A 25,251-nucleotide genomic window follows, 5' to 3' on the forward strand; every position below is an offset into this window, starting at 1 on the left:
CCAGTCACGGTCACCTTGCAGCCATGTTTCTGTAATGGCTACCAGATCATACCCATGTGTAGTTATTTGTACCGTCAACTCGTCCATTTTGTTACGAATGCTGCATGCATTCAGATAAAGAGCTTTTAAACATGTTTTGTGACAATTTATTCCTGCTTTTACCCCCTTTACCTTTATACATTCTGTCCCTTCCTGACACGCTCTGCTTTTTAATTCCCCCACTGCTACCCTGCTCTATTGCCTTCTCCGCTGACATTTTTATTTTTTGCTCTTTGAAACCTCCCCCCACTAATTAGTTTAAAGCCCTCTCTACAGCCCTAGTTATTAGATTCGCCAGGATTCTAGTCCCAGCACTGGCCAAGTGAAGCCCATCCCAACGGAACAGCTCTCTCCTGTCCCAGTACTGGTGCCAGTGTCCCAAGAAGCAAAACCCATTTCTCCCACACCAATCTTTGAGCCACACATTTAACTCGGATTTGATTTACCCTAGCCAAATTTGCTCGTGGCTCAGGTAATAATCCAGAGATTATTACCCTAGTGGTTCTGTTTTTTTAATTTGGTCCCTAGCTGCTCATACTCCCTCAGCAGAACCTCTTTCCTTGTCCTAGCTATGTCATTGGTACCAACATGGACCACGACAACTGGATCCTCCCCCTCCCACTCCAAGTTTCTCTCCAGCCCAGAGGAGATGTCCTTAACCCTGGCACCGGGCAGGCAACACAGCCGTCGGGACTCTCGCTCTTGGCTGCAAAGAACCCTATCTATCCCCCACATTTCGTTTTACTCCCCCCCCACTTGAATGGCCCCCCGTTTCACAGTGCTGTGGCCAGGTTGCTCATCCTCCCTGCAATCCCCTTTCCCGTCCCCACAGGGAGTAAGAGCCTCAAACCTGTTGGACAAGAGCAAGGGCTGCGGCTCCTCCAACACTACCTCCTGGGTCCCTGTACCTGCCTCACTTAGTCACACCCTCCTGTCCCTGACCACAGACTACATCTGAATTAGTTAATCTAATTGGCGTGACTACTTCCTGGAACAGAGTCCAGGTAACTCTCCCCCTCCGATGTGTCGCAGTGTTTGAAGCTCGGACTCCAGCTCATCAACACGGAGCCGGAGTTCCTCGAGCAGCCAACACTTACTGCAAATGTAATCACTGAACATCAATGGTGTCCACCAGCTCCCACATATTGCAGCAGTAACACATCACCTGCTCTGCCATTCTATGTAATTAATTAAATTTATTATTTTTAAATGATATATTTAAAGAGCCCTGGTTTACAAACTGTCCTGCTACACCAGAGACCTTAAAAGCTATAAACCAGAGAGTTAAAGTTTTTTTTTTTTATAAATAGAGAAATACTCCCAACCAATCACTTACCTGCTTTGTGGTGACGCCACACCGCGATTACTTTACTTCTCTCCCTCAGAGATTGGTAAGCTCTGAGGCCTACCCGCGCTCACCTTTTATACTCACCACCGCTTGAGTTCCCGCCGCTCTGAGGCCTACCTATCCTTATCGCCCTGCAAGTTTATTTCCCTCAAGCGCCTATCCAGTCTCCTTGAAAACGTTGAGTGCCTCTGCTTCCACCACTTCTGTTGGCAGCAAATTCCAGGTTACCACTCGCTACATAAAAAAAGTTTTTCTTCACAGCCCCCTGTATCTCTTGCCCAACACCATAAATCTGTGCCCCTAGTCCTTGTACCATCAACTAGTGGGGTCAGCCTGCCCCCATCTAGCCTATCCAAACTATCAATCTTGTACACCTATCAAATCACCCCTCAACCACCTTTGCTCTAATGAAAACAAATCCAGCTTCACCAACCTGTCCTTATAGCCAAGATTCCTCCATCCCCAGAACCATTCTGGTAAATCTCCTCTGCACCCTCTCAAGGGCCTTCACATCCTTCCTAAAGTGTGGTGACCAGAACTGGACGCAATACTCCAGTTGTGGCCTAACCAGCACTTTGAAGGTTCAGCATAACTTTGCTACTTTTGTACTCAATACCCCTATTATGAAGCCCAAGATCCCATATGCTTTGCTAACCACTCAATATGTCCTGCCACCTTCAGGGACCTAGGCACATGGTCTCCCAGGTCCCTCTGTGCTCACTCGCTCTCTAGCAATCCTCTTACTTCACCAAAATATTCAATTAGATTAGTCAAACACGATCTGCCTTTTACAAATCTGTTGGCTCTCCTTAAATCAACTTAAACCTCTCCAAGTGCCAGTTAATTTTTTCCTCGATTATGGTTTCTAAAACTTCACTCACCACTGATGTTAAACTGACCAGCCTGCAGTTACTAAGGTGGCTAAATCACCTGGACCTGATGGCTTACATCCTAGGGTCTGGAGGGAAGTGGCAGTAGGGATTGTGGATGCATTGGTAATAATTTTCCAGAACTCCCTGGACTCAGCAAAGGTCCCGGCAGACAGGAAAACTGCTAATGTAACACCCTTATTTAAAAACGGCAGTAGACAGAAGGCTGGAAACTGTGGTAGGTAAAATTTTGGAGTCCATTATTAAGGAGACAGTAACAGGACATTTGGATAATCATAATTTAATAGGACAAAGTCAGCATGGTTTTATGAAGGGGAAGTCATGTTTGACAAATTTGCTGGAGTTCTTTGAGGAAGTAACATATAGGGTGGATAAAGGGGAACCAGTGGACGTAGTGTATTTAGACTTCCAAAAGGCATTTGACAAGGTGCCACACAAAAGATTGCTTAAGATAAAAAATCATGGGATTGGGGGTAATATTCTGGCATGGATAGAGGATTGGCTATCTAACAGAAGGCAGAGAGTTGGGATAAATGGTTCATTCTCAGACTGGCAATCAGTAACTAGTGGTGTTCCGCAGGGGTCAGTGCTGGGTCCCCAACTCTTTACAATCTATATTAAACGATTTGGAGGAGGGGACCGAGTATAACATATCAAAGTTTGCAGATGATACTAAGATGGGAGGGAAAGTAGTGAGTGAGGAGGACATAAAAAACCTGCAAGGGGACATAGACAGGCTAAGTAAGTGGGCAGAGATTTGACAGATGGTATACAATACTGGAAAGTGTGAGGTTATGCACTTTGGCAGGAAAAAATCGTAGAGCAAGTTATTATCTTAATGGCAAGAAACTGGAAAGTACTGAAGTACAAAAGGGATCTGGGGGTCCTGGTGCACGAAACTCAAAAAGGTTAGTATGCAGGTGCAGCAAGTGATTAAGAAGGCCAACGGAATGTTGGCTTTCATTGCTAGGGGGATAGAATATAAAAATAGGGAGGTATTGCTTCAGTTGTACAAGGTATTGGTGAGACCGCACCTGGAATACTGCATACAGTTTTGGTGTCCATACTTAAGAAAAGACATACTTGCTCTCGAGTCAGTACAAAGAAGGTTCACTCGGTTAATCCCGGGGATGAGGGGATGGACATATGAGGAGAGGTTGAGTAGATTGGGACTCTACTCATTGGAGTTCAGAAGAATGAGAGGCGATCTTATTGAAACATATAAGATTGTGAAGGGGTTGGATCGGGTGGATGCAGGGAGAAACTAGAACTAGGGGGCATAGTCTTAGAATAAGGGGCTGCTCTTTCAAAACTGAGATGAGGAGGAACTACTTCACTCAGAGGGTGGTAGGTCCATGGAATATGCTGCCCCAAAAAGCTGTAGAAGCTACATCATTACATAAATTTAAAACAGAAATAGAGAGTTTCCTAGAAGTAAAGGGAATTAAGGGTTACGGGGAGCGGGCAGGAATTTGGACATGAGTCTAGGTTCGGATTGGTCATGGCCCTGTGGGTAGCGGAGCGGGCCCAGGGGCCGTGTAGCCTGATCCTGCTCCTATTGAGTGTGTCTAATTCTGTTAGATTCAGGAGATGGTTCTGTGATAGTAGATTGGCGGTTAGGATCAGACCAGCCATGATCTTATTGAATGGTGGAGCAGGCTCGAGGGGCCGATTGGCCTACTCCTGCTCCTATTTCTCATGTTCTTATGTACTAGGATTGTCCTTACACCCTTTGAACAATGGGGTCACATTTTCCAATCCTCAGGCACCTCCCCTGCAGAGGGAAGATTGGAAAATTATGGGAAGCCCTTCCGCTACCTCCTCCCCCAATTCCCTTAGCAACCTGGGATGCAAGTCATCTGGAGCAGGCGACTTGTCCACTCTAAGCATACCTAGCCTTTCTAGCACATCCTGTGTCAATTTTCACCCCTTCCATTGCTTCTAGCTTTTCCACTTCTACAGATATTTTGCCAGCATCCACCTCCTTAGTAAACAGCGAAACAAAGTACTCATTGTATTCTAGCCTTGCCCTGCAACTCCAAGCATATATCACCTTTGTCTCCAATAGGCCCCACCTCACTGTGTTCAGGTAACTCATGATCCCTGATGCCCTGCAATGTCTCCACCTCAGACCCCAGCTCAAAAACTCCTGAGCTTAGGTTCCTCATGATGCAGGCACTTACTGCAAACATAGTTGTCTGGGATCACTATGCTCTCCACAAACTCCCACATGCTGCAGTTGCAGCACACCACCCCTATATGGCCATTATTTATTTAACTAAATTTGTAATTAGGTAACTTCATTTAGTGTAGTTTCCAGACTACTTACTTGATCTAGATTAAGTTAAGGGTACTGAAATTAAATATCTACCTGTAACACAAAGCACTACAAGTGGTGTAGGCAAAAAGCAACAACTCCTTCCCACTCTTTCCAAATTCCCAACCAAAGCACTCTTGTTCAAATCCACTCAGTTTAATCCCACTCTGTGCTGAAGGTCATAGAAGATTGCTCAAGGTAGTGCAGATGTTGGATATATGGACTTTTGGAAGGCATTCAATAAAGTACTACACAGGAGGCTTATTAAGATGGAAACCCATGGAATTAAGGGGAAAGTGGCAGTATGGATAAAAAGTTGGCTCAGTGGCAGGAAGCAAAGGGTGGTGGTTGGATATTTCAGACTGGGAGGTGGTTTGCAGTGGTGTTCCCAAAGGGTCAGTTTTGGGTCCATTACTCTTTTCAATAGACTCAGGTGTAGGGAGCAGCATTATAAAGTTTGCAGATGATATGAAACTTGGCAAAGTAGATGATCATGAGGATAGTTATAGGTTTCAGGCTGACAGACAGGATGGCAACATGGGCAGAAGCATAGCAGAGAGAGTTCAATGCAGAGAAGTACAGAGTGATGCACTTTGGGAGAACTAAAATGGAAAGACAGTATACTATAAATTGCACGTTTGAAAAGTGTAGATCAGCAGAGACCTTGGTGTCCACATACACAAATCCTTAAAAAAGGTGGCAGGGCAAGTTGACAAGGGGTTCAAAAAAGCATATGGGTTACTTGGTTTTACAAAGAGGCAGAGAATATAAAAGCAAAGAGATCATGCTAGAACATTATAAAATCACTAGTTAGGCTTCAGCTGGAATATTGGACAATTCTGGGCACTACACTTCAGGAAAAATGTAAAGGCCTTAGAAAGGGTACAGAGGAGGTTTATCTGGGATGAGGGACTGCAGTTATGAAGATAGGTTGGAAAAGTCAGGACTGTTCTCCTTGGAACAGAGGTGGTCAAGAGGTTCACAGGACGAGAGGTTATGATAAATGAAAACCATTCCCTCTAGCAAGTGGGTCAACAACTAGGTCACAGATTCAAAATCATTGGAAATGGGGGGACCCCCCCTTTGCATCAATAATGGCTCTATTTAGTCCCATTCCCCAGTGCTTTAAATTTTTCTCTCAAATATTTATCCACCACAGGGATCAGTACTGGGTCTTTTGCTGTTTACATTAATTTATAAATATGATCAGCAAGTTCACAGACGACAAATTGGTGGAGTGGTAAATTGCGAGGAGGGAAGCCTCAGGCTACAGGACGATAGATGGGTTGGTCAGATGGGCTCAACAGTGGCAAATGGAATTTAACCCTGAAGTGTGAGGTGATGCATTTTGGAAGGACTAACAAGGCAAGGGAATACACAATGATCCTCTGTCCTTGCTAGGGTCTTACCATTCAGAGGGGCCTTGGTGTGCATGTACATAGATCCCTGAAGGTAGCAGGACAAGTAGATAAGGTGGTTAAGGCAGCATATGGGATACTTATATTCTATGCCTTGGCTAATGAAGACCAGAGCAGGGAGGTTATGATGGAGCTGTACAAAATGTTAGTTAGGCCACAGCTGGAATACTGTGTGCAGTTCTGGTCGCCACACTATAGGAAGGATGTGATTGCATTGGAGAGGGTGCAGAGGAGATTCACCAGGATGTTAACTGGGCTGGAGCACTTCAGCTATTGAGAGAGAGACTGGACAGGCTGGGGTTGTTTTCCTTAGAGCAGAGAAGGCTGAGGGGGGACCTGATTGAGGTTTGAGATGTGCAAAATTATGAGGGGCATAGATAGGGTAGATAGAAAGGAACTCGAGGGCTTGGGGAAAAAGGAAGACATATCAGAAGCACTGGTATGGAAGGGAGCATCGTCACAGCAGATGTGGCAGAGACACAGAAACTGGGAGAATGGAATAGAGTCCTTACAGGAAGCGGGGTGGGAGGAAGTGTAGTCCAGGTAGCTGTGGGAGTCAGTGGGCTTGTAGTGAATGTTTGTCAATAGCCTATCCCCAGAGATGGAGACAGAAGTCGAAGAAGGGAAGGGTCAGAGATGGACCATGTGAAGGTGAGGGAAGTGTGGAAATTGGAAGCAAAAAGTGAATGAAATTTTCTAGTTCAGGGCGAGAGCAGGAAACAGCACCAATGTACTGAAAAAAAAGGTGGAGGAGGGGACCAGAGTAGGACTGGAACAAAGAATGTTCCACATATCCCATGAAAAGGCAGGTATAGCTGGGACCCATGTGGGTTCCCATAGCAACACCTTTAATTTGGAGGAAGTGAGTGGAGTCAAAGGAGAAGTTGTTCAATGAGAACAAGTTGAGCCAGGCAGAGGAGGGTAGTGGTGGATGGGGACTGGTTGGGTCTATTTGCTTAATGGTCAGAGACCAGGAACTGTGAAGCAGCGAAGGGATTTGGGCACAATACAAGTCAAGATACCAGTATTTTACACTGGTATTTGCCCACTGATCAGGTTTGTGTTGTATACAATAATTGATGTACTAGGCTACTGTACCCTATAGTATAGGCTACTCGCCTAGTGTTGTAGAGACAAATGCTGCGGTCCATCTGCACAATATAGTATGGAAGTCACCAAACCAGAATAGGAATATGTAAAACTTCCCTCAAGTCCAGATATTTTGCTTATATCTGGAAGATGCATGAGAAATTCATGCTACAGGATGATGAAATACTAAGCAAAATTGTTTGAATCCAGGCTGCATCTTGCCCATTCTAAATGCTTTAAAAAAAATTAAGAGGCAACAGGCGATGCATAAATCCTCATTGGAATGATGGGGCAATTTAGTAGACCAGCACCCTTCCCCCCCACACCCCAGAAGAGTTCAGCTATTTCAGATCAGAAGTTAGGAACATATTAATTTAAACAGGTGGAAAGAAAGGGCATGATTACTGGTTAAAATGAACTGGTACTCACTATACAAAAGTTTAATTTGCCATGATGCTAGAAAAAGAAAGCCATCAGCATTTCAATTCAAGTTTTCAAACAGCTTGTAGGAGTAGACTAAATTAGACTACAGTATTTAAGTCAAGAGTAGAAAAGTTTAAAAAAAAAAGGTAGACTTTACCGAAAATTCTGAATAGCTGGTAACAAGACAGTTGAATGTACTGGGCTGCCGAGCCACATTGGAAAGTGAAGACATATTTATTGGTTTTTTGTCTTGTAAAGATGGTCTTTGTAACTGGTCTGGCAACTTGCTTGCATTTGGAGTCTAACATGAACAGAAAAACAGTCAAAACTTCCTTCAGTGCTACCCACCTGAATTTTAAGAGCTCCTACATATTTTCTAGACAGCTTTAAGCCACTGTTGGAACAAGCCAAGGTAGTTACAAAATAGGCTAGTGAACAGAGTAATTTATGCTTGGAAAACTACAGGCCTGTCAGCTGTGATGCTTTGCTCTATACTAAAGATTTCCAGCATAATGCTCAAAAATATTTCAGTAATGACAAAGGTTAATGATTTTTTGAATCAACAAGGCCTCAGTTCTCATCTCCATGATGAAAGTTTGCAAAATTGAAAAATTTAGATGAAAGGATAAGACAATTGTGCAGGACATCAAGGTTGGAGTGTAACAAATCAAGTAGTAGCTCCCCCTCCCATTTAATTCTCTTCTGAAGGCATAGACTCCTGGCGAGATGCAATTCAGGGTCACCTTAGTGATCATTCTTCGTGTAATTCCAGATGGGGAGTATTGGTAGACTTTCAGCCATATGGGATCACAGCACAAGTCAATCAAGCAGGAGGATTGTGGTGTAATTTTCCTCCCCTGCACTAATGTCAACTGTAGTTCCCCCACTGCCACCCTGGTTGAAGTCAGTTAACTCACTATAGACCAGGAATTGAACTTAGAAGCTTTGTCTGCATGGCTCAACAATATGCTGCTGTGTCTAACTGGGTTATCTGTGCTAAAAGAGTTATAAAAGGTTGCACATATTAAAAGGGAAGAAAGGAATTCACAGATTTGAAGGGGAAAATTAAGACTGGTTTGGTGTGGGGGGGGGGGGGGCGCACAGGAAAGGCAATGCACAAGTTAGTAGTGAAAATGCAAGGAATAAATGTATGTAGAACAGAACATTGAGCTTGGGAAATTGAGGGGAAGTTCAGGCACAAAAATTCTAAAAAAGGAGTAGGGAGGGGGGGGGGGGGGGGGAGAAAAAAAAACAACCTTTTAGCAGGCATGGGGATAAAAAGCACATCCAGATAAAGGAACAGCAGTCAAGTTCTGGACTGACTTGCACAGTGAATTGTTTTTTCTTCCTTAACACTTTTGTGCAGCTCTTAACAGGTGCACAAGAAATTCATTAGAGACTGCCTAATGGCAGTCACCTGGGTACAGCCAACCTTCATATTTCTCATACTTGGATAAGCACAATTGATTTAAAGATCCTTTTACCACAAAAAACCCTGCAATTCTACCCTTGTTGCTTCAAGTATTCTATTTGTAGGAATCTGAATCCGATCAAGCCAGAAATGAGTACACAAGAGGAGGTCATACAGCCACTCAAGCCTGTTCTGCCATTCAATGAGATAATGGCTGATCTTCTGCATGAACTCCACTTTCCCATCCTATCCCTCAATTCCCTTAGTGCCTAAAAATTATCAATCTCAGTCTTGAATATACTCACCAACTGAGCATCCACAGCCCTCGAGAAGTCCAAAGATTCACACCCTCAGTGAAGAATTTTCTCTTCACGCCAGTCTTAAATGGCTGACCCCTTATTAGGCCATGACCCCCAGTTCTAGAGTCTCCAGCCAGGGGAAAACAACTTCTCAGCATTTATCCTGTCAAGCCCTCTTAATTGTATACATTTCATTGAGATCACCCCTCATTCTTCTAAACTCGAGAATATAGGCCCATTATACTCAATCTCTCCTCCTAGGACAGCCCTCATTCCAGGAAATCAATCTAGTGAACCGTGGTTGTACACCCTCTAAAAGGCAAGTATATACTGCCTTAGGCAAGGAGACCAAAACTTGTGTAATAAAGGCCAACATACTATTTGCCTTCCTAATTGCTTGCTGTACCTGCATGTTAATGCTGATTTGTGAACAAGGATACACAAATCCCTCTTAATACCAACATTTACTAGTCACTCACATAAAAAATTCTGCTTTTTTATTCTTCCTACCAAAGTGGATAATTTCACATTTCCTACATTATACTCCATTTGCCACCTTCTTGCCCAATTACATAACCAGTCTACATCCCTTTGTCAGCAAACTTGGATATATTACACTCAGTCCCCTCATCCAAGTTATGGATTGTAAATAGCCGAGGCCCAAGCACAGATCCCTGTGGCACTAAATTAGTAACAACCTGCCAACCTAAAAGTGACCAGTCTATTCCTACTCTGGATTAAGGATCAGTTAATGGACATTCTAATATATTACCTCCAATCCCATGAGCCCTAATCTTGTGCAACAACCTCATGTGGCATCTCAAATACTCACCCATAAAAAAAAATGATTTGTCAAACACAATTTCCCTTCCTAAAACCCTGTCTAATCTGATTTAAGTGCACTGTTAACATGACTAGATTGTAGCAGTCTTGTCACTACTGAGGTCAGGCTAACTGGCCTTTGTGTCCCCTTTTCCTGCTTTTCTTGAACAGCAGGGCTACATTTGCTACCTTCCAACCCACTGGGACCATTCTAGGATCTAGGGAATTCTGGAAGATCAAAACCAATGCAACCACTATCTCTATAGCCTCATCTTAAAACCATAGGATGTAGGCCATCAGGTTAAAGGGATTTGTTGGCTTTCAGTAATGTTCCTCCAGTACAAGCCAAGTTCAGTTTATATCCTCTTATCCAAGTAGAGGATACTACATTTTGGTAGAAATGCCAATAAATGTGTGTTAGTCTACATTCTACAAAAAGGTTGCTCATTGCTTTTACAGTTATGGTAAAGTAGACATGATTTGTAATTCTTACACTGGTGTACACCAATATCACTTGCTTACAGATCTGGGATTTGAAATAGTATGGTTAGAGTTTCCAGTTTGGGTGAAATTGGTATGTCATGAATTGCAGCAGTTTTGAAGTGTCTTTTCTTCCCCCCCCATGCCACCCACAGTGATGTTTTAAAACTAGCCCAAAAGATTGCAGAACAGAGTTTGTGGAGATCAGGCTAATTGCACGGAAAAAAACCCAGCACAATAGAGCAGAAATTCCAGGCCATGATATTTATTTTAGATTAAGACCACTGCTTGAATACTCTGGCTGATTCACTCCATTAATCATCTTAAACACCTCAACTAGATCACTCCTTAATCTACTATATTCAAGGGAAAACAAACCTAGTCTATTCAACCTGTTCTTGAACTTTAGTTCCAGTACCATTCTAGTGAATGTACACTGTACCCCTTCCCATGGTGTGGTGCCCAGAACTGAATGCAGTACTCCAGATGGAGTCTAGCCAGAGTGTGGTACAGCTATAACAACTTCCACCCCACATCTCAAATTACAATCCTTTACTAGTGGTTGCAATGCAACATCAGCTTTGCATCTCCTAGTTCCTTTTGTCAGTAGCTGGGAAACTCCTATGCATCCAAAATTCTTGCAAGTTTTGGTATTTAACTATAAATATACACTTGTGTTGATTTTTACATACCTATACCCAAGATTTATAAATTTTATTGCAAGGACATTTGGCCTACAGTCAGCTTAATTCAAATACTCTAAATCTTAGATTCAGATTGATTTTGACTTTGTAGGTACAGCACTGCATGGTATGGTTATAAACTTCCAAAAGATCCTAGTTCAATTTTGTGGCAGGGAAGAATGATCTAATCTTAGTTGGGTAGTTGTTTCTCCCCCCAGTGTATGCCCACCTGCATGAAGAAATATAAAAAAAGTCTTAAGCTTAGTGGATATACAGCTATATAGTACAAATGAGGCAATACCAATAATTGCACTTGTGAAGCAGGGTTATGCTTAGATTGATGAATTTAGAGAATCTTGTACATATGCCAAAGCCCTCAAAACAAGTATACACAACAGTAATACACAACAGACTGACCTTGCGAGCTGAAAGGGGTGGTTTTCCCGCTTGGTTATAAGTACTTCCACCACTATTCACAAAAGTGAAATTTGAGGTCCCATTTAACTGGAAGAAAAAAAGTTATTTTGAACATCAGCCTTTGGGCTGAAAGTGACAGGACTTACTGAATTTAGTCTTCAAAGCAAATTCTCAACATATGCGTTATTTCAAAGTAGATTCATTATCCCTCAGATAATCACATTGTCCCCATCTATAAGCAATCGTCTGGCAGGCCTAGCTGAAGAGATACACCCACACCACATGCTTAAATTACTTTTCTAAAGTCATTCATGACAACTGCTAAAGGGGTCTTGGATTTACTTTTCAGGGGAAGAAACACTAGTCAATATTATAAATCAAAGCAAAATGACAGGTGTGCATCACAAAACATTGAAAATGAAAACTAATGGCCAGAAATTTCCTCAGACCTGCTCCACCGCAGGAAACCCCATTTATGCTGGTCAACAGGGTTTCTGCTGCACTTCTGGAGGCAGCTACTCGAGGAAATTCCTGGCCAATGAAAGGAACCCAATCCTCAGTCCTCCTGCAGATGCACAAGGGAACTGACCGCTACCAAGCAGCCAAACAGTTTGGATTCTGGCTGCTTTTAGTTCAAGAGCAAGCTGCCCACCTTATCTACAGGTGGTGAGTGGTCTAGGGCACACCCATGAGCAGGCATGGATGAATTATTTAACTCCTGCCTTCAAAGCTGAAATATTGGTATGCTCAATACTAGTGGTCATCAACAAAGGCCCATCTTCAGCTAATCGCAGCAAATTACTTGAGACTTTCTTGCATAGGGGGTCAAGTAAATTCACATTTTTGCAAGCAGTGTTCAAATTTGAGATCCAAAGAACAAATTTAGAAGTTTTATAGTAGCGTATGCAGAGGCATAACAGCAAATGATATACAAATACACTACGTTTATCATGTAAACAGTTGCCTAGGAAAGGGTAGCTACTAGATGAAGAACCATTCAAGAATGCCTGCAAGTTCCTAGTGTAAGCTTTCTTCAAAAGAATACTAATTCCTTGCCATGAATGTGGTACACAGCTGGAATAAAATGAAATCTCAAAAACAGGAACACAAAGGCAAGTCTTATGCCAAGTTTTCTACAGCTAGATATTGCCAGGGCAGGGGTGGAAAGAGGAAAAAGAAAGGTGTTTACTCTACCATATGGTCAAGTCTCAATTTAAAAATTGATTTTTTTCCAAATAAACACTTATTTCACACTTTGCTGCATTGCATTACCCAATTCAAGTTCCTGGATATAATGTACAAAAAAGACAAATCAGGAGTCATCGGTACAGACTTTCAATACAATAGAAGTTTAAAACCCATGAATTACTTACTTTTCTGATTTTGCTGTGTGGTGTATTAGATGCACCTAATGGCCGTTTTAAAGGAGTTTTACAGACAATCCCATCTTCCTTCTTTACACACTGGAAATAAAACCACAAGACAGCAATTGTAAACAATACTAGACTTCCAATCACTTGGTACCATACACAATTAATGTTAATTTTCTGTATTAGCAAATGCAGGTACATATTAATAACTGAAATGTCAAGACTTCACCTGCTACAATTCTAAATTTGTTAATTGGAGTTAGTTGAAAATCAAACCAGTTAAAATGTAGGAAAGAGATTTGTATCAATTTGCCAAATAGAACACATTAATGTTCAACTCCAATCACATACTCGTTCTTGTTCTCTCTTGAGTCTATGCTGCTCCCATTGGTTAGCAATATAAGTTATGAACTTTTGACCATTAACCAGGAATGGACAGCCTTGCTCAGTTTCCCATTTTTCTATGTATAACTTCAGTTCTTCTTCCAGCTGAAGGAGGAAAAAACAAAATTTGCATAGATAGACAAACTAAAAAAAAAAAGCTGTAAACATGGACACAATGATCTTTTAACAGCCAGAAGAATAAGTAGTGGTGTGAATATGCAAGAGTGCTCAAGTAAAATCATTAAGTGTGGAAAATTCTTCTCTTATAATTAATTAAAGTAATGCTTACCTTTGGTAATTTCTTCTTAAGCTGACTACGCTCCTTCTCCTCTCTCAGTAGAGTTCCACCTCTATTAGCATATCTGTTTGGGTCCGATGCCTTCTTCTATACAAGAAGTCATGGTTATATACAGTTTTCTGCAGTCTTACTTAGAGAGTGTGACATGACAACGACACCCTCAAAATACATTACAGCTCCAACAACACAAGAAGCTCGACACCATTCAGGATAAAGCAGCCCGCTTGATTGGCACTCCATCCACCACCTTCAACATTCACTCTCCCTCCACCACCGGCACACCGTGGCTGCAGTGTGTACCATCTACAAGATGCACTGCAGCAACTCACCAAAGCTCCTTCAATAGCACCTTCCAAACCCGCGACCTCTACCACTTAGAAGGACAAGGGCAGCAGACGCATAGGAACATCACCACCTACAAGTTCCCCTCCTAGTCACACACCATCCTGACTTGGACCTGTATCGCCGTTCCTTCACTGTCGCTGGGCCAAAATTCTGGAACTCCCTTCCCAACAGCATTGTGGGTGTACCTACACCATATGGACTGCAGCGGTTCAAGAAAGCAGCTCACCACCATCTTCTCAAGGTCAATTAGGGATGGGCACTAAATGCAGGCCTAGCCAGCGACGCCCACATCCCATCAATGAATTAAAAAAAATTAAAGCAGTTGGATTGAGTCAGAAGGAATTTTTACTAGTTATTTGCTATTCAAATGAAATACCAAGGGGTAGAGTTTCTGCTTTGGGTGCAATTGGCAATTCCAGCCCAAATTGTGCCCATTTTGGAAAGTTTCTCCCTCCCAATTCCTGCTTACTCATTTGCATATTGTTAAAACAAAATGCCATAAACCAGCATAATTTAAAAACATTTGCTTTAAAAATATTCCTCGTTATATTCAACAGCAGTAACTTGGTAAAGTTGATTAATACAGCTAAAAATTTAACTCACTCAATCCACCACCTGTGAGTGACCTGATTTTAAATTACTGAAAGTGACCGTTAGGGGTACAGTAGCGAGTTCCTTAGTAAATTAAAAAAATTCAAAATGTACCTATTGGTGTCCTTGCACCCAAAAGTTCTAGCTTAAATTTAGAGCCTCCTCAAAGGCCTGCAAATGAGTGCAATTAGTGGAAACTCCCAATGGTAATTAATTCAGAGGGCATGGCCAGTTTTGTGGGCAGGGCCTGCATTGAGCACAATGTTTGAAACCAATACAAATAATCGCAGAACCTTGAGTTGCGCAAAAAGTAATTTGCGCTTAAAATCCTGTGATTTTTGCACTGGTATTGGGAGAAATTGTGCAAAAAAGTGCACGAGTGGAAACACCAGGCCCAAAATGTGTACAGACTTTAGTAAAATCTGGCTGACTATACAGTGTAATTCCAATTCTACCAAAACAGGCTGAACACAAGAATTGGAAGTGGTTTGGTACATTGAACCTCGACTTAGATTAGGCATACTTTTGTCAAAGCACATAAATTGTAATGGTGTAAAGAGCAAATAAGAGTTTCAAAGTGCAGTTATTTTTGTCTAAGCAATACAAGTAATCCAAGGCAAGTTTTTCCTAACTTGATGACTACAAAAATAAGCTCTCAGTAGAGAACACAGCCTGCTAAATCAGCAAAATTAGGACCCAATTGTAGGTTAGCAGTAAAAAAAATATGCAGGAGTCAGTGAAATACAGTAATATATGCAAATAAGATACAAGCTGTTTTTACCATTATCAGGAATCAAAGAATACAGTACCTCAAATTCTAGTAACAGCTTCCACCAATGTTCCCATTTTCCAATGTTATCAAGCAATTCTTTGTGCTTTTCATAATAAAGGGTAATCTTTAAGAGCTCTTCATCATGCACGTTCAGCAACTCTTCTGTGAAATTTTCTGCACATGGATCATATTCAACATTAGCCATGCAGAACTTTAAGAAATTAAATCCATATCTTGTACTCTATGCTTGCTAATTGTAGTGTGGCATTCCCAGCTTCTAGCCCTCTGCCAATGTTGCCCTTCAATTAGGTCACAAGGATATAACCTACAAGATGTGCCCACTGATCTCTGCCCATTTCACCCCCCAGCCCTCTGTTGGTTTCTAATCACTACCTACCCCAGCAGCAAGTGTAGTTTCTAAAATTAAAGGGACCTGTATTTAGCCCACGGCTACAAACTGTGCTTTCCATTACTGTACTGCCATGTATTATGTAATTAGAGTCACAAATACAAAATAGATCAAAGTGGAGTATCAAGAAGTGGAGTATCAAGAGTATGACTAAAGAAATTAAGATACCATTACATGCTTGCAGAAGAGTAAAAGTGGTCAGTACTCTAAACAAACAGTTGGGGGGGGGGGGGGGCGGAAACAAAGGCCAATGCCCATAGTAAAGAACATCAAGGTGGGGGAGCAAGAGAGACTTTGCATTTATAACACTTTTATGACCTCTGGACATAGTCAATTAAGTAATTTTGAAGTGTAGTAACTGTTGTAAAGTAGGGAAACATGGCAGTTAATTTAAAAAACCACAAGGTTTCACAAACAGCAAATGAGATAAGTGACCAATTGTTTTAGCAGTCTTGGCTGTAGGATAAATGCTGGACAGGGCACTGGGAAGGCTCTCCTGCTTCAAATAGTGCCATGGTTGAGCCTATACTCATTGGAGCTTAGAAGAATGAGGGGAGCTTATTGAAACATACAAGATTCTGAAGGGGCTTGACAGGGTAGATGCCAAGAGGATGTTTCCCCTCGTGGGTGAATCTAGAACTAGGGGGCATAATTTGCAAATAAAGGGTGCACCCATTTAAAACAGAAATGAGGAGGAATTTCTTCACAGGGTCGTGAATCTTTGGAATTCTCTTCCCCAGAGAGCGGTGGAGACTGGGTCATTGAATATATTTAAAGTGGAGATAATGGTAAGGGAGTCAAGGGTTATGGGGGGCAGGCAGGGAAGTAGAGTTGAGGCCAAGAACAGATCAGCCATGATCTTATTGAATGGCAGAGCAGGTTCGAGGGGCCAAATAGCCTACTCCTACATCTTATGTTCTAATGGGATCTTTACATCCACCCAAGGTTTTTTTTTTGGGGGGGGGGGGGGGGGAGAGGAAAGAGAGGGAGACCTCAGTTTAACATTTCATCTGAAAGCACCTCTAACAGCACAGCAGTCCCTGCACAATGTCAGCCAAAACAATGTGCTCAAGTTCTTGAACCCACAAAATTCTAACTGAGGCAAGAGTGCTAGCACCAAGTCAAGGCTGACAGAAAAAACAAGCCAAGAGTAGGAGAACATGCAAATGGTATATTTCAGTGAAATTACAGGAGAAAGAAACAGCATAGTTTAGGAACAAGTTGAGGAGTAAATTGTATTGATACAAGAGAAAAAAAGTGGCACAGGAGAAGGCCATTCATGTCTGTGCTGGCTGAAAAAGCTATCCAGCCTAACCCCATTTTCCAGCTCTTGGTCTGTTGCCTTGTAGGTTACAGCACTTAAAGTGCATAGCCAAGTACTTTTTAAATGTGATCAGGGTTTCTTCCTCTACCACCCTTTCAGATAGGGAGTTCCAGACCCCCACCACCCTCTGGGTGACTCAATTCCCCTCAAATCCTACCAATTACTTAAAATCTATCCCCTAGTTATTGACTTCAGGCCACCTACCTATCCACTCTAGGCCCCTCAATTAAGTCTCCCCTCAGCTCCAAAGAACGCCAGCCTATCCAATCTTTCCTCAGCTAAAATTCTCCATCCTGGCAACATCCTCGTACCCTCTAGCGCAGTCACATCTTTCCTGTAATGCGGTGACCAGAACTGTACACAGTACTCCAGCTGTGGCCTAACTAGTTTTATACAGTTCGAGCATAACCTCCCTGCTCTCCATGTCTCAGCTAATAAAGGAAAGTATCCCATGTTTTCTTAACCACCTTATCTATTTGTCCCACTACCTTCAGGGATCTGTGGACATGCTCTCCAAGGTTCCTCTGCACTTCAGTGTCCTACCATTTATAGTGTATTCCCTTGCCTTGTTAGCCCTCGTCAAATACATTACCTCACTTCTCCAGATTGAATTCCATTTGCCACTTTTCTGCCCACCTGACCAGTCCATTGATATCTTCCTGCAGTCTATAGCTTTCTTCTTCATCAACCACAGCCAATTTTTGTATTTGCACACTTCTTAATCATGCCCCTTACATTGAAGTCTAAAATCATTGATATATACCACATAAAGCAAGAGACCCAGTACGGCACCCTGCAGAACCCCACTGGAAACAGCCCTCCAGTCACCAAAAACAAATCGGTCGACTATTACCCTTTGCTTCTGCCACTGAACCAATTTGTCACTTTCCCTTGGATCCCATGGGCTTTTACTTGTCTAACAAGTCTGCCATGTGGGACCTTGTCAAAAGCCTTGCTAAAATCCATGTAGACTAAATCAAATGCACTACACTCACCAACCCTCTTCAAAAAATTCAATCAAGTCAGTCAGACACAACCTCAACAAATCCATGTTGACTGTCCTTGATTAATCTGTGCCTTTCTAAATGACAATTAATAGTCACTCAATTTTTTCCAATAATTTGCCCACCATGAAGGTTAGAGGGGCAAGAAAAAACACGAGGCAAGACAAGATTACTTGCACAAGCAATTTCTTGTATTCTCCAATACTGCTGGAGAGCATTCCTAGATAAAGCAGTGTTCAAGGCTTGAATGGACTAGCTCTTTATAGTCAAGAGCTATTGAGGAAGAGTGTTAGCTGGAAAAAGTAACCCAGAATCCTGGGATGCAGCATTAAGGGGAGAAAATGCCATGCTTGGAGATAGTGTAGCCAATGTCAAGTGATGGACCAAGAGTGGAGCCAAAAGCTATCATTTGGAATTATAACAAAAAGAAAACACCTTTCAAGATTTGAATGAAACAATGTTTTCACTGTCACATCAAAAAGCAGAGATCAAGATAGTGATTGAATGTCAGATTAGAGCAGTTGGTTTTTGAAGGTTATCAATAGAAAGGCATGCCCTCTTTCTCCTTTCCCCACCCCTCCCAGGAAGCTTCTTGGTCTGGATTTGAACTCTGGTATCAAGAGGACTAAAAAAGGTAGCTTACTGCATTACCCAACCCTCAATATAAAAAAGAGGAAGACTTTCAATTTTGGAGTTTTGCTGGAGATAGCTCTGAAAGCAGGCACTGACTAACCTGTTGATACCAATGTTTGTCTACATTGAAGGATAAACATGGATATTACCATGCTTCATCAGAAGTATTTTGCAATTATATACTAAAATGACAGACATGCAAGAATTTCCTCAGTGAAAGATGGAAAAGTTGGTCTCCATTGTGATTGCATTTCAAAATAATCCAGCCATAATTGGAGTCTACATGATGATTTTGTGGGCAATGAACTGGTGAGGAATAACATACCATCCAAGAGAAAAGCAAATTCTTCTCTTTGTTTCTGGCTGTAGAAACACTTATCCCAGTAAGTGTGTAGCGCCTGTCGGATGCCAGTGACAATTTGTTTGGTATTCTTGGTCTTCATTTGTTGAAGTTGCTCAAGCTCCTGTTGCAACTACAAAGAAAGTGAGTGAGGTATTATAAACAAAACAGCAGAGATGCCCAACTCAAAGCTACAGTACATGCAAGTTCCTTTGGGTATAAATGATTTGAACCCATTGTTTCATCTTTCAATTAAAAGGGAGCCCAAATCACAGATCCAGGACAGTAATGCTCTAATCAATCACATAATAAATCAACTACATGTTAAGGAATACATTAAAAATGACCTTGGATCAGTTAGAATCTGGACGATTCAATCCTTGGGAGTTGCAACTGTTAACCCCAAACTGGCCTGACTGTTTTCCCATATAAAAATAACTTGTAGATATCTAGTGAATTCTTCCAAAACATTACAGTCCATCTGTGGCTGCAATTAAGGTGGCCGTCCTGTTCAATTAGGGAGTTTTGTTTGCAAGCATTCATTATAGCAGTTACAATTACTTTTATCTTTCTATTGAAATCCATTAGGTCTATGAATGGATATTACAAGGACAGCAAATGTGTAAATTGACTAGCTGTGCAGGATACAATACTAACCACTGTATTGACTTGATATATGGAACCTGTTGCACACATGTTCTGTTGCTCCAAAGGTATTTGCAATCTATTCCATAGAGAACTGATCTGTTCGTTCAGGGATTCTTGTGTAGCCATCAATTCTTGCTTTTTCAACTCCAACTTTAAAAAAATTAGACAAGTTGCATAATGTGAATGGTGAATTTTAGCCACAATCTGAAGTGCGGACAGACGTAAAACATCTCGATACAGGAAACTGTTATCCGGAGGCGAGCCACCGGCAAAAATCAGGAGCCGTTTTTTATTCTTTGTTTCTTTGCTTTTTTTGAACAGTCAAGCTCTGCAACGTCTGTAGCTAAGCAACAGCTTCAGCTAGAGATGCTACAGAGACGCTTGCCGACTGTTTAGAGGCTGTTGCTAAGCAACAGGGTTTGTTGATTCATACGGAGATGAAAATCTCCGTATGTTTCAACATTAGCTCTGGAGTGTACGGCAGTTCTGAGGGAACGGCAGCAGCTCGGTCCCGTATAGCACAAAGTTTCCTGTATTCACAAATACTAGTATTGAGAGCTGACCTGGTGACGAAGCACCTCCAGTGATTTAATGTTTCCATCAGAGAGGAAAAAGAGATTCTCCTGCTCAAGGACTGCATCATTTTCAAATGTAGTATCAGGAACATGATCAATATCCGCCATGAGCTTTGTGATCTCATGCCGGAGTCCAAGGAAAGTAGCCAAACGACACTCCTGCAAGACATCAAAAAAAAACTCAAGGATTCTGGTGTCCAGTAACCAGCAAATCTGGTTCTGCATGAGCATATAAAGCATAACAGAGCAAATCCCGTGCCAATTTAAAACCTGTGATTATGGTGGATATTACCATCACCATATTGGGGAAAACAAAGCATAATTCTGCAAGATTGCTATCTGAATGTAAGCTTTAGTACCAGCTAACCAGACTAGACAGTTTGTTGATGCACAGCAATTTCAGCATTGATAAAACAGTAGAGTGTAATTCAGGTACAATAGGGAATGTTTTCTGCTTTTTAATGGCAACAAGCCATGAGAAAAATTAAAACTTGCCAGCAGTTTCCTTTTCTGCATTGTTTACCAAAAAGGGCAGGAATTGATTTTAACATTCACTGAGCGTGAATTAATGAGAGCAGCTGAATTCTGAAAAACATCTTTACATGGATTTTGCACCATTAGTTGTTTGTATTGCCATTGATGAGAAGATGCTGTCACACAGCACAGGCTAGAATAGATTAATCAGACACTCAATTACCATTCTGTTCTGCACGTCAGCACTTTAAACAGCTCAGCAGCAAGGGGCTCAGGGCACTTTAATGAGCAGCAAAAGGGTTCAAAGCTCCTTGTGCATATTTCATTTTCCCACATGGTAATCATAATGTATGCATGCTACAAACAAACAGCAATTTAAAACTTGCATTGCAATTTAAGGTTGTGGGTTCAAGCCCCAGTCTCGAACTTGAGCACGGAATCAAGGATCACACTTCAGTATTGTTCCGAAGGAATGTGGCACCAGATGCACCGTCTTCCAGATGAGATGTTAAACAGAGACTGTGCCCACCCCGCCATCTACCTGTTCAGTACTATTCAAAGCAGAGGCAAGTCTTCTGGTCAACATTTATCTTTCAACCAACATCAAACAGATTAACTGGTCATTCAGCTCATTGCTTTTTGCAGGATCTTGTGTGCAAAGCAGCAACTACACTTTCAAACAGTAATTTGTTTGCTGTGCAGCAATATGGGATGTTCAGGACACAGGTGTTAAAGATTTCTTTATGCTGAATTTCAGAAATATTGGCACTTGGCTCGTACCTCATGTTTTAAAAGCAAAATGACAATGGCCATTTGCCCATTGCTCCCAGAACAATCTTCATATCTATGCCACTTGACCGTTGGTCTTTAAAAAGTATTTATCCACTTCCTTTTTAACAGCTAATGTGGCGTCTGATCCCACCACTGTTCCCAATAGGGCATCCGCTGCATTAAAAAAGTTCTAATCTAACTCCTTGCTTCAACTTTGAATTTTTAAATGTATGCCCTCCAGTTTTCAACTGAACAGGTGGAAATAGTTCTTATTTACGGTTATCAAATTCTTCAGACTGCATCAAACCATTAGCAGATTCCCTTTTAATCTTCTGTTCTACTAAAGGTTAAGTTCTCAATCTGATTTTCAAATCGCTCCATGGCCTCACCCCTCCCCATCTCTAATCTCCTCCAGCCCTACAACCCTCATATCTGCACTGCTCCAATTGTGGCCTCCTCAGCATGTGATTTGATCGCTCCACCATTGGCGGCCATGCCTTCAGCTGTCAAGGCCTCAAGCCCTCCATAAAACTTCAATGGTGGAGAAACAAATGACAAAAGATATAAACCTCCAGGGCCCAATGGTTTTCATCCCAGGGTGGTGAGGAAATTGTTAGTCATGATCTTCCAATACTCAGGAATTGTCCGCTTTGATGGGAAAACTGCTAATGTCACTCCATTAAGAAGGGTAGCAGGCCTATAATCCAATGTTAGTTGTGAGGATGTTACTAGAATCTGGTTAGTAGGAACAGAGTGACTGAACATTTTGACAGATGCTGATCAGAGTGAGCTAGCATGGATTTTTAAAGGGCAAGTTATGTCTAACGTACCTAGTTGATTTTTTTGAAAAGGTAACCAATGTGGTAGATAAGGGATGTTATTTATATGGACTTCCAGAAGGCATTGACAAGGTTCCATATAAGAGACTGTAAACAAAAATGAGAGCAACCTATTGGCTTGGTTAGGAGGCAAGAGACAGTAGGGATAATGGGTGTGTACTCAAATTGCCAGTATGTGACTATTGGTGTCCCCCAAGAATCTGTACTGGAGCCACAGCTTTGCAGTATATTTATAAATATGAATTGGAAGAAGGAAGAGAGCCTTATATCCAACTTTGAGAACACTAGTTAGGTGGCACAGGAAATAAGTAGATTGGAGTAGAAAGTTGCAAGGAACATTGATAGATTAAGAGAGTGGGAAGAACTGTGGCAGATGGAATTCAATGTGGGAAAATGTGAGGTCATCCACTTTGGACCCAAGAAAGATAGATCAGAGAATTTTCTAAAATGGTGAGAAGCCAGGAACTGCAGACAAGCAGAGATTTAGAGGTCCCAGTACATAAATCAAAGCTAGTGGACAGGTGCAAAAAAATAAGATTAATGGAATGTTGGCCATTACCTCAAGGGAGCTGGAATGCAAAGCGTCGGAAGTTATGTTGCAGATGTACAGAGCTCTGGTTAGAGACTGCATCTGGAGTACTGCATTCAGTTTTGGGCATCACACTGCAGGAAGGTGATACTGGCCTTGGAGGGGGTGCAGCAGATAAAATTCTGAGGACAGGTCGCACAGACTAGCATTGTATTCTCTTGAATATAGAAGCTTATGGGGTGATCCAATTGAAGTGTTTAAGATGAAGGATTTTGATAGGGTAGATAGGAAGAGTGTAGCTATTTCCTCTGGTGGCAGAGGAGGAAGGGGGGGGGGGGGGGGGGGGAAAGACTCCAGAACAAGGGGACAGAACCTAAATTTAGAGCTAGGCTGGTTAAGAGTGATGTTAGAAAGCACTTAAAATCACAAAATGGTCCCAGTGTTAAAGCTAGGTGAATGAAAATTTCAAAACAGAGATCGATGTGTTTGGCAAGAGTATTAAGGGTTATGCAACCAAGGTGAGTAAAATGGAGTCAAGATACAAAAATCGGCCACGATTTACTTGAATGGTAGAACAGGCTCGATGGGCTAATGGCCTACTCCTGTTCCTGCATTTGCAAGTGGGAGGACCGTCTCAGATCTATTTCCTGTTCAGGGGTTGCCAGTAGGTCTGTGAACCAAATTGGCTACCTCCCTCCCAATAATTTATTCTGAGCAGACAGACCCTTACTGGTTACTCAGGAATATTAACTTAGGTGGATGGCCTACTGATAACCTGAAAATAAATTACTGATCACCCCCCAGTCATTGTGGAGAACTGCAATCAGTTTGCTAATCTAGCACAAATTCTCTCTTGCTGCAAGAAAGATTAAGCTTATATTTTAAAATAAATGTAACTCATATCCTTGGTAGAAAAGAAGTCAAAATCCCAACACATCTACCAAGTTCAGATCATTCATTATCAAAATAATGATTGAACCCAATACTGACCCATTAACTACTATGGTCTTCAGTGCACTACTCAGTTTCCTATTTATGAAAGTTCCTTTGAATATGAAACTAATTTTGTCAAGTCTCCTGTGCAGCATTTACACAAACACTTACTGAAAATCCAAATGCACATTAGAATTTTCTCCATTTTCTGAAATAAAGCTTATATTTTTTCAAAACTACTCATCTTTAACAAATCTGTGCTGGTTGTCCTTGTATAACCCATACCAAGTATTCAGAAGTTTACTCTGACATTACAAAACTCTAATTCTTCCAGTTAACTTCCATCAAGGATATTTGAAAGAATGTTGGTCAGACCCTCTGCCATTTCTTCAGACTGCCCTAATCATTCTAGGAGTCATGCTACAGAGAAGTTTCATCAACTTTCAGCATGACTTCAACATCTAGTTTTTCAAGCTACATCTCCATCAATGCCACCTGCCCTAGTTCATCAATTATATTTAGAACTTTGTGCATTTGTATACAACTCAAGCCTCTGAATTTGAACCCTTATCAATTTTTAATAATTGTTGTCCACATCCCCCTCCCCCATTATCTATACTACACCACTTGCTCTCTTCTCTGCCTCATTAGCTTACACCTCCCCCACAACACTAGTTATTCTCCCAGCAAGGAGTCTCATCAGGTGAGGCTCATCCATCTTGCCCAGTACTTCAGGACTCTCCCTTTCTACATCATCCACATATATACCTCCTTTATCTTATATTTCTATACCATGTAGTGCATGGTACCAGATGTAATCCTAAGATTATTACCCTGGAGATCCTGCTTTAATAGTGATACCTAAAACTCCCTTTTAAGGACAAGTTAATTCTATTTACCAATTCATTGGTTTCAACATAAAGCCCAACATTCAGGGGTTTCACTTTCCTTTGAACATCTTTTCCCCAGCACCAGAGGGGCAACACACCATTCGGGCCATTCTGTCAAAGCTACAAATTGTAGCATCCTCCCAACTGTAGCATCTGATCCCCAACCACCAACAGTGCCACAAGATGTCCTCTAAGGAGACAGTGTCACAAGTATGCAGCACTAAATATTGGTCACTTGAACATGCGGTGGATTCCTGCACCATCTCTCCCTACCCAAACAGATGGCCACTCCCCTCCCTGCCTCACTATCTTGCTCTGCCTGTGTAATCTCCTGGAATAGGTATTGCAGAACCCTTCAGGCTACCATGTAAAAAAAAAAGTGTCCTCAGCAGCTCAAACTGAAACATCAAGCTCAAGCAGTTAAGAGGCACATCCTGCACCTGTGGTGATCCCAAAATCTCCCACATCATAAGGTACTTCAAATCA

At 41.8% G+C, this 25,251-nt stretch overlaps 1 protein-coding gene across 3 annotated transcripts in view; it reads right to left on the reverse strand.

The window, feature by feature from the left end:
• Window positions 1–25,251, reverse strand: part of LOC147122743 (protein regulator of cytokinesis 1-like) — a 45,428-nt gene that overhangs the window by 14,197 nt on the left and 5,980 nt on the right. The window contains exons 5-13 of one of the 3 annotated variants that reach the window (XM_086010102.1): window positions 20,318–20,488; window positions 19,764–19,904; window positions 19,092–19,239; window positions 15,434–15,570; window positions 13,680–13,775; window positions 13,358–13,495; window positions 13,010–13,099; window positions 11,637–11,723; window positions 7,682–7,825 (exon numbers count right to left, since the gene is read on the reverse strand). In XM_086010102.1, coding sequence (XP_085866228.1) covers window positions 7,682–7,825; window positions 11,637–11,723; window positions 13,010–13,099; window positions 13,358–13,495; window positions 13,680–13,775; window positions 15,434–15,570; window positions 19,092–19,239; window positions 19,764–19,904; window positions 20,318–20,488 — 1,152 coding nt within the window. The remainder of the gene's footprint in view (window positions 1–7,681; window positions 7,826–11,636; window positions 11,724–13,009; window positions 13,100–13,357; window positions 13,496–13,679; window positions 13,776–15,433; window positions 15,571–19,091; window positions 19,240–19,763; window positions 19,905–20,317; window positions 20,489–25,251) is intronic. The other 2 variants (XM_086010121.1, XM_086010112.1) reach the window with 2 other exon arrangements.

The sequence above is a fragment of the Somniosus microcephalus genome, chromosome 2, assembly GCF_052327205.1.
Source record: "Somniosus microcephalus isolate GS21.2 chromosome 2, FLI_Smic_1.0, whole genome shotgun sequence".
In the NCBI taxonomy this organism is placed as follows: Eukaryota; Metazoa; Chordata; class Chondrichthyes; order Squaliformes; family Somniosidae; genus Somniosus; species Somniosus microcephalus.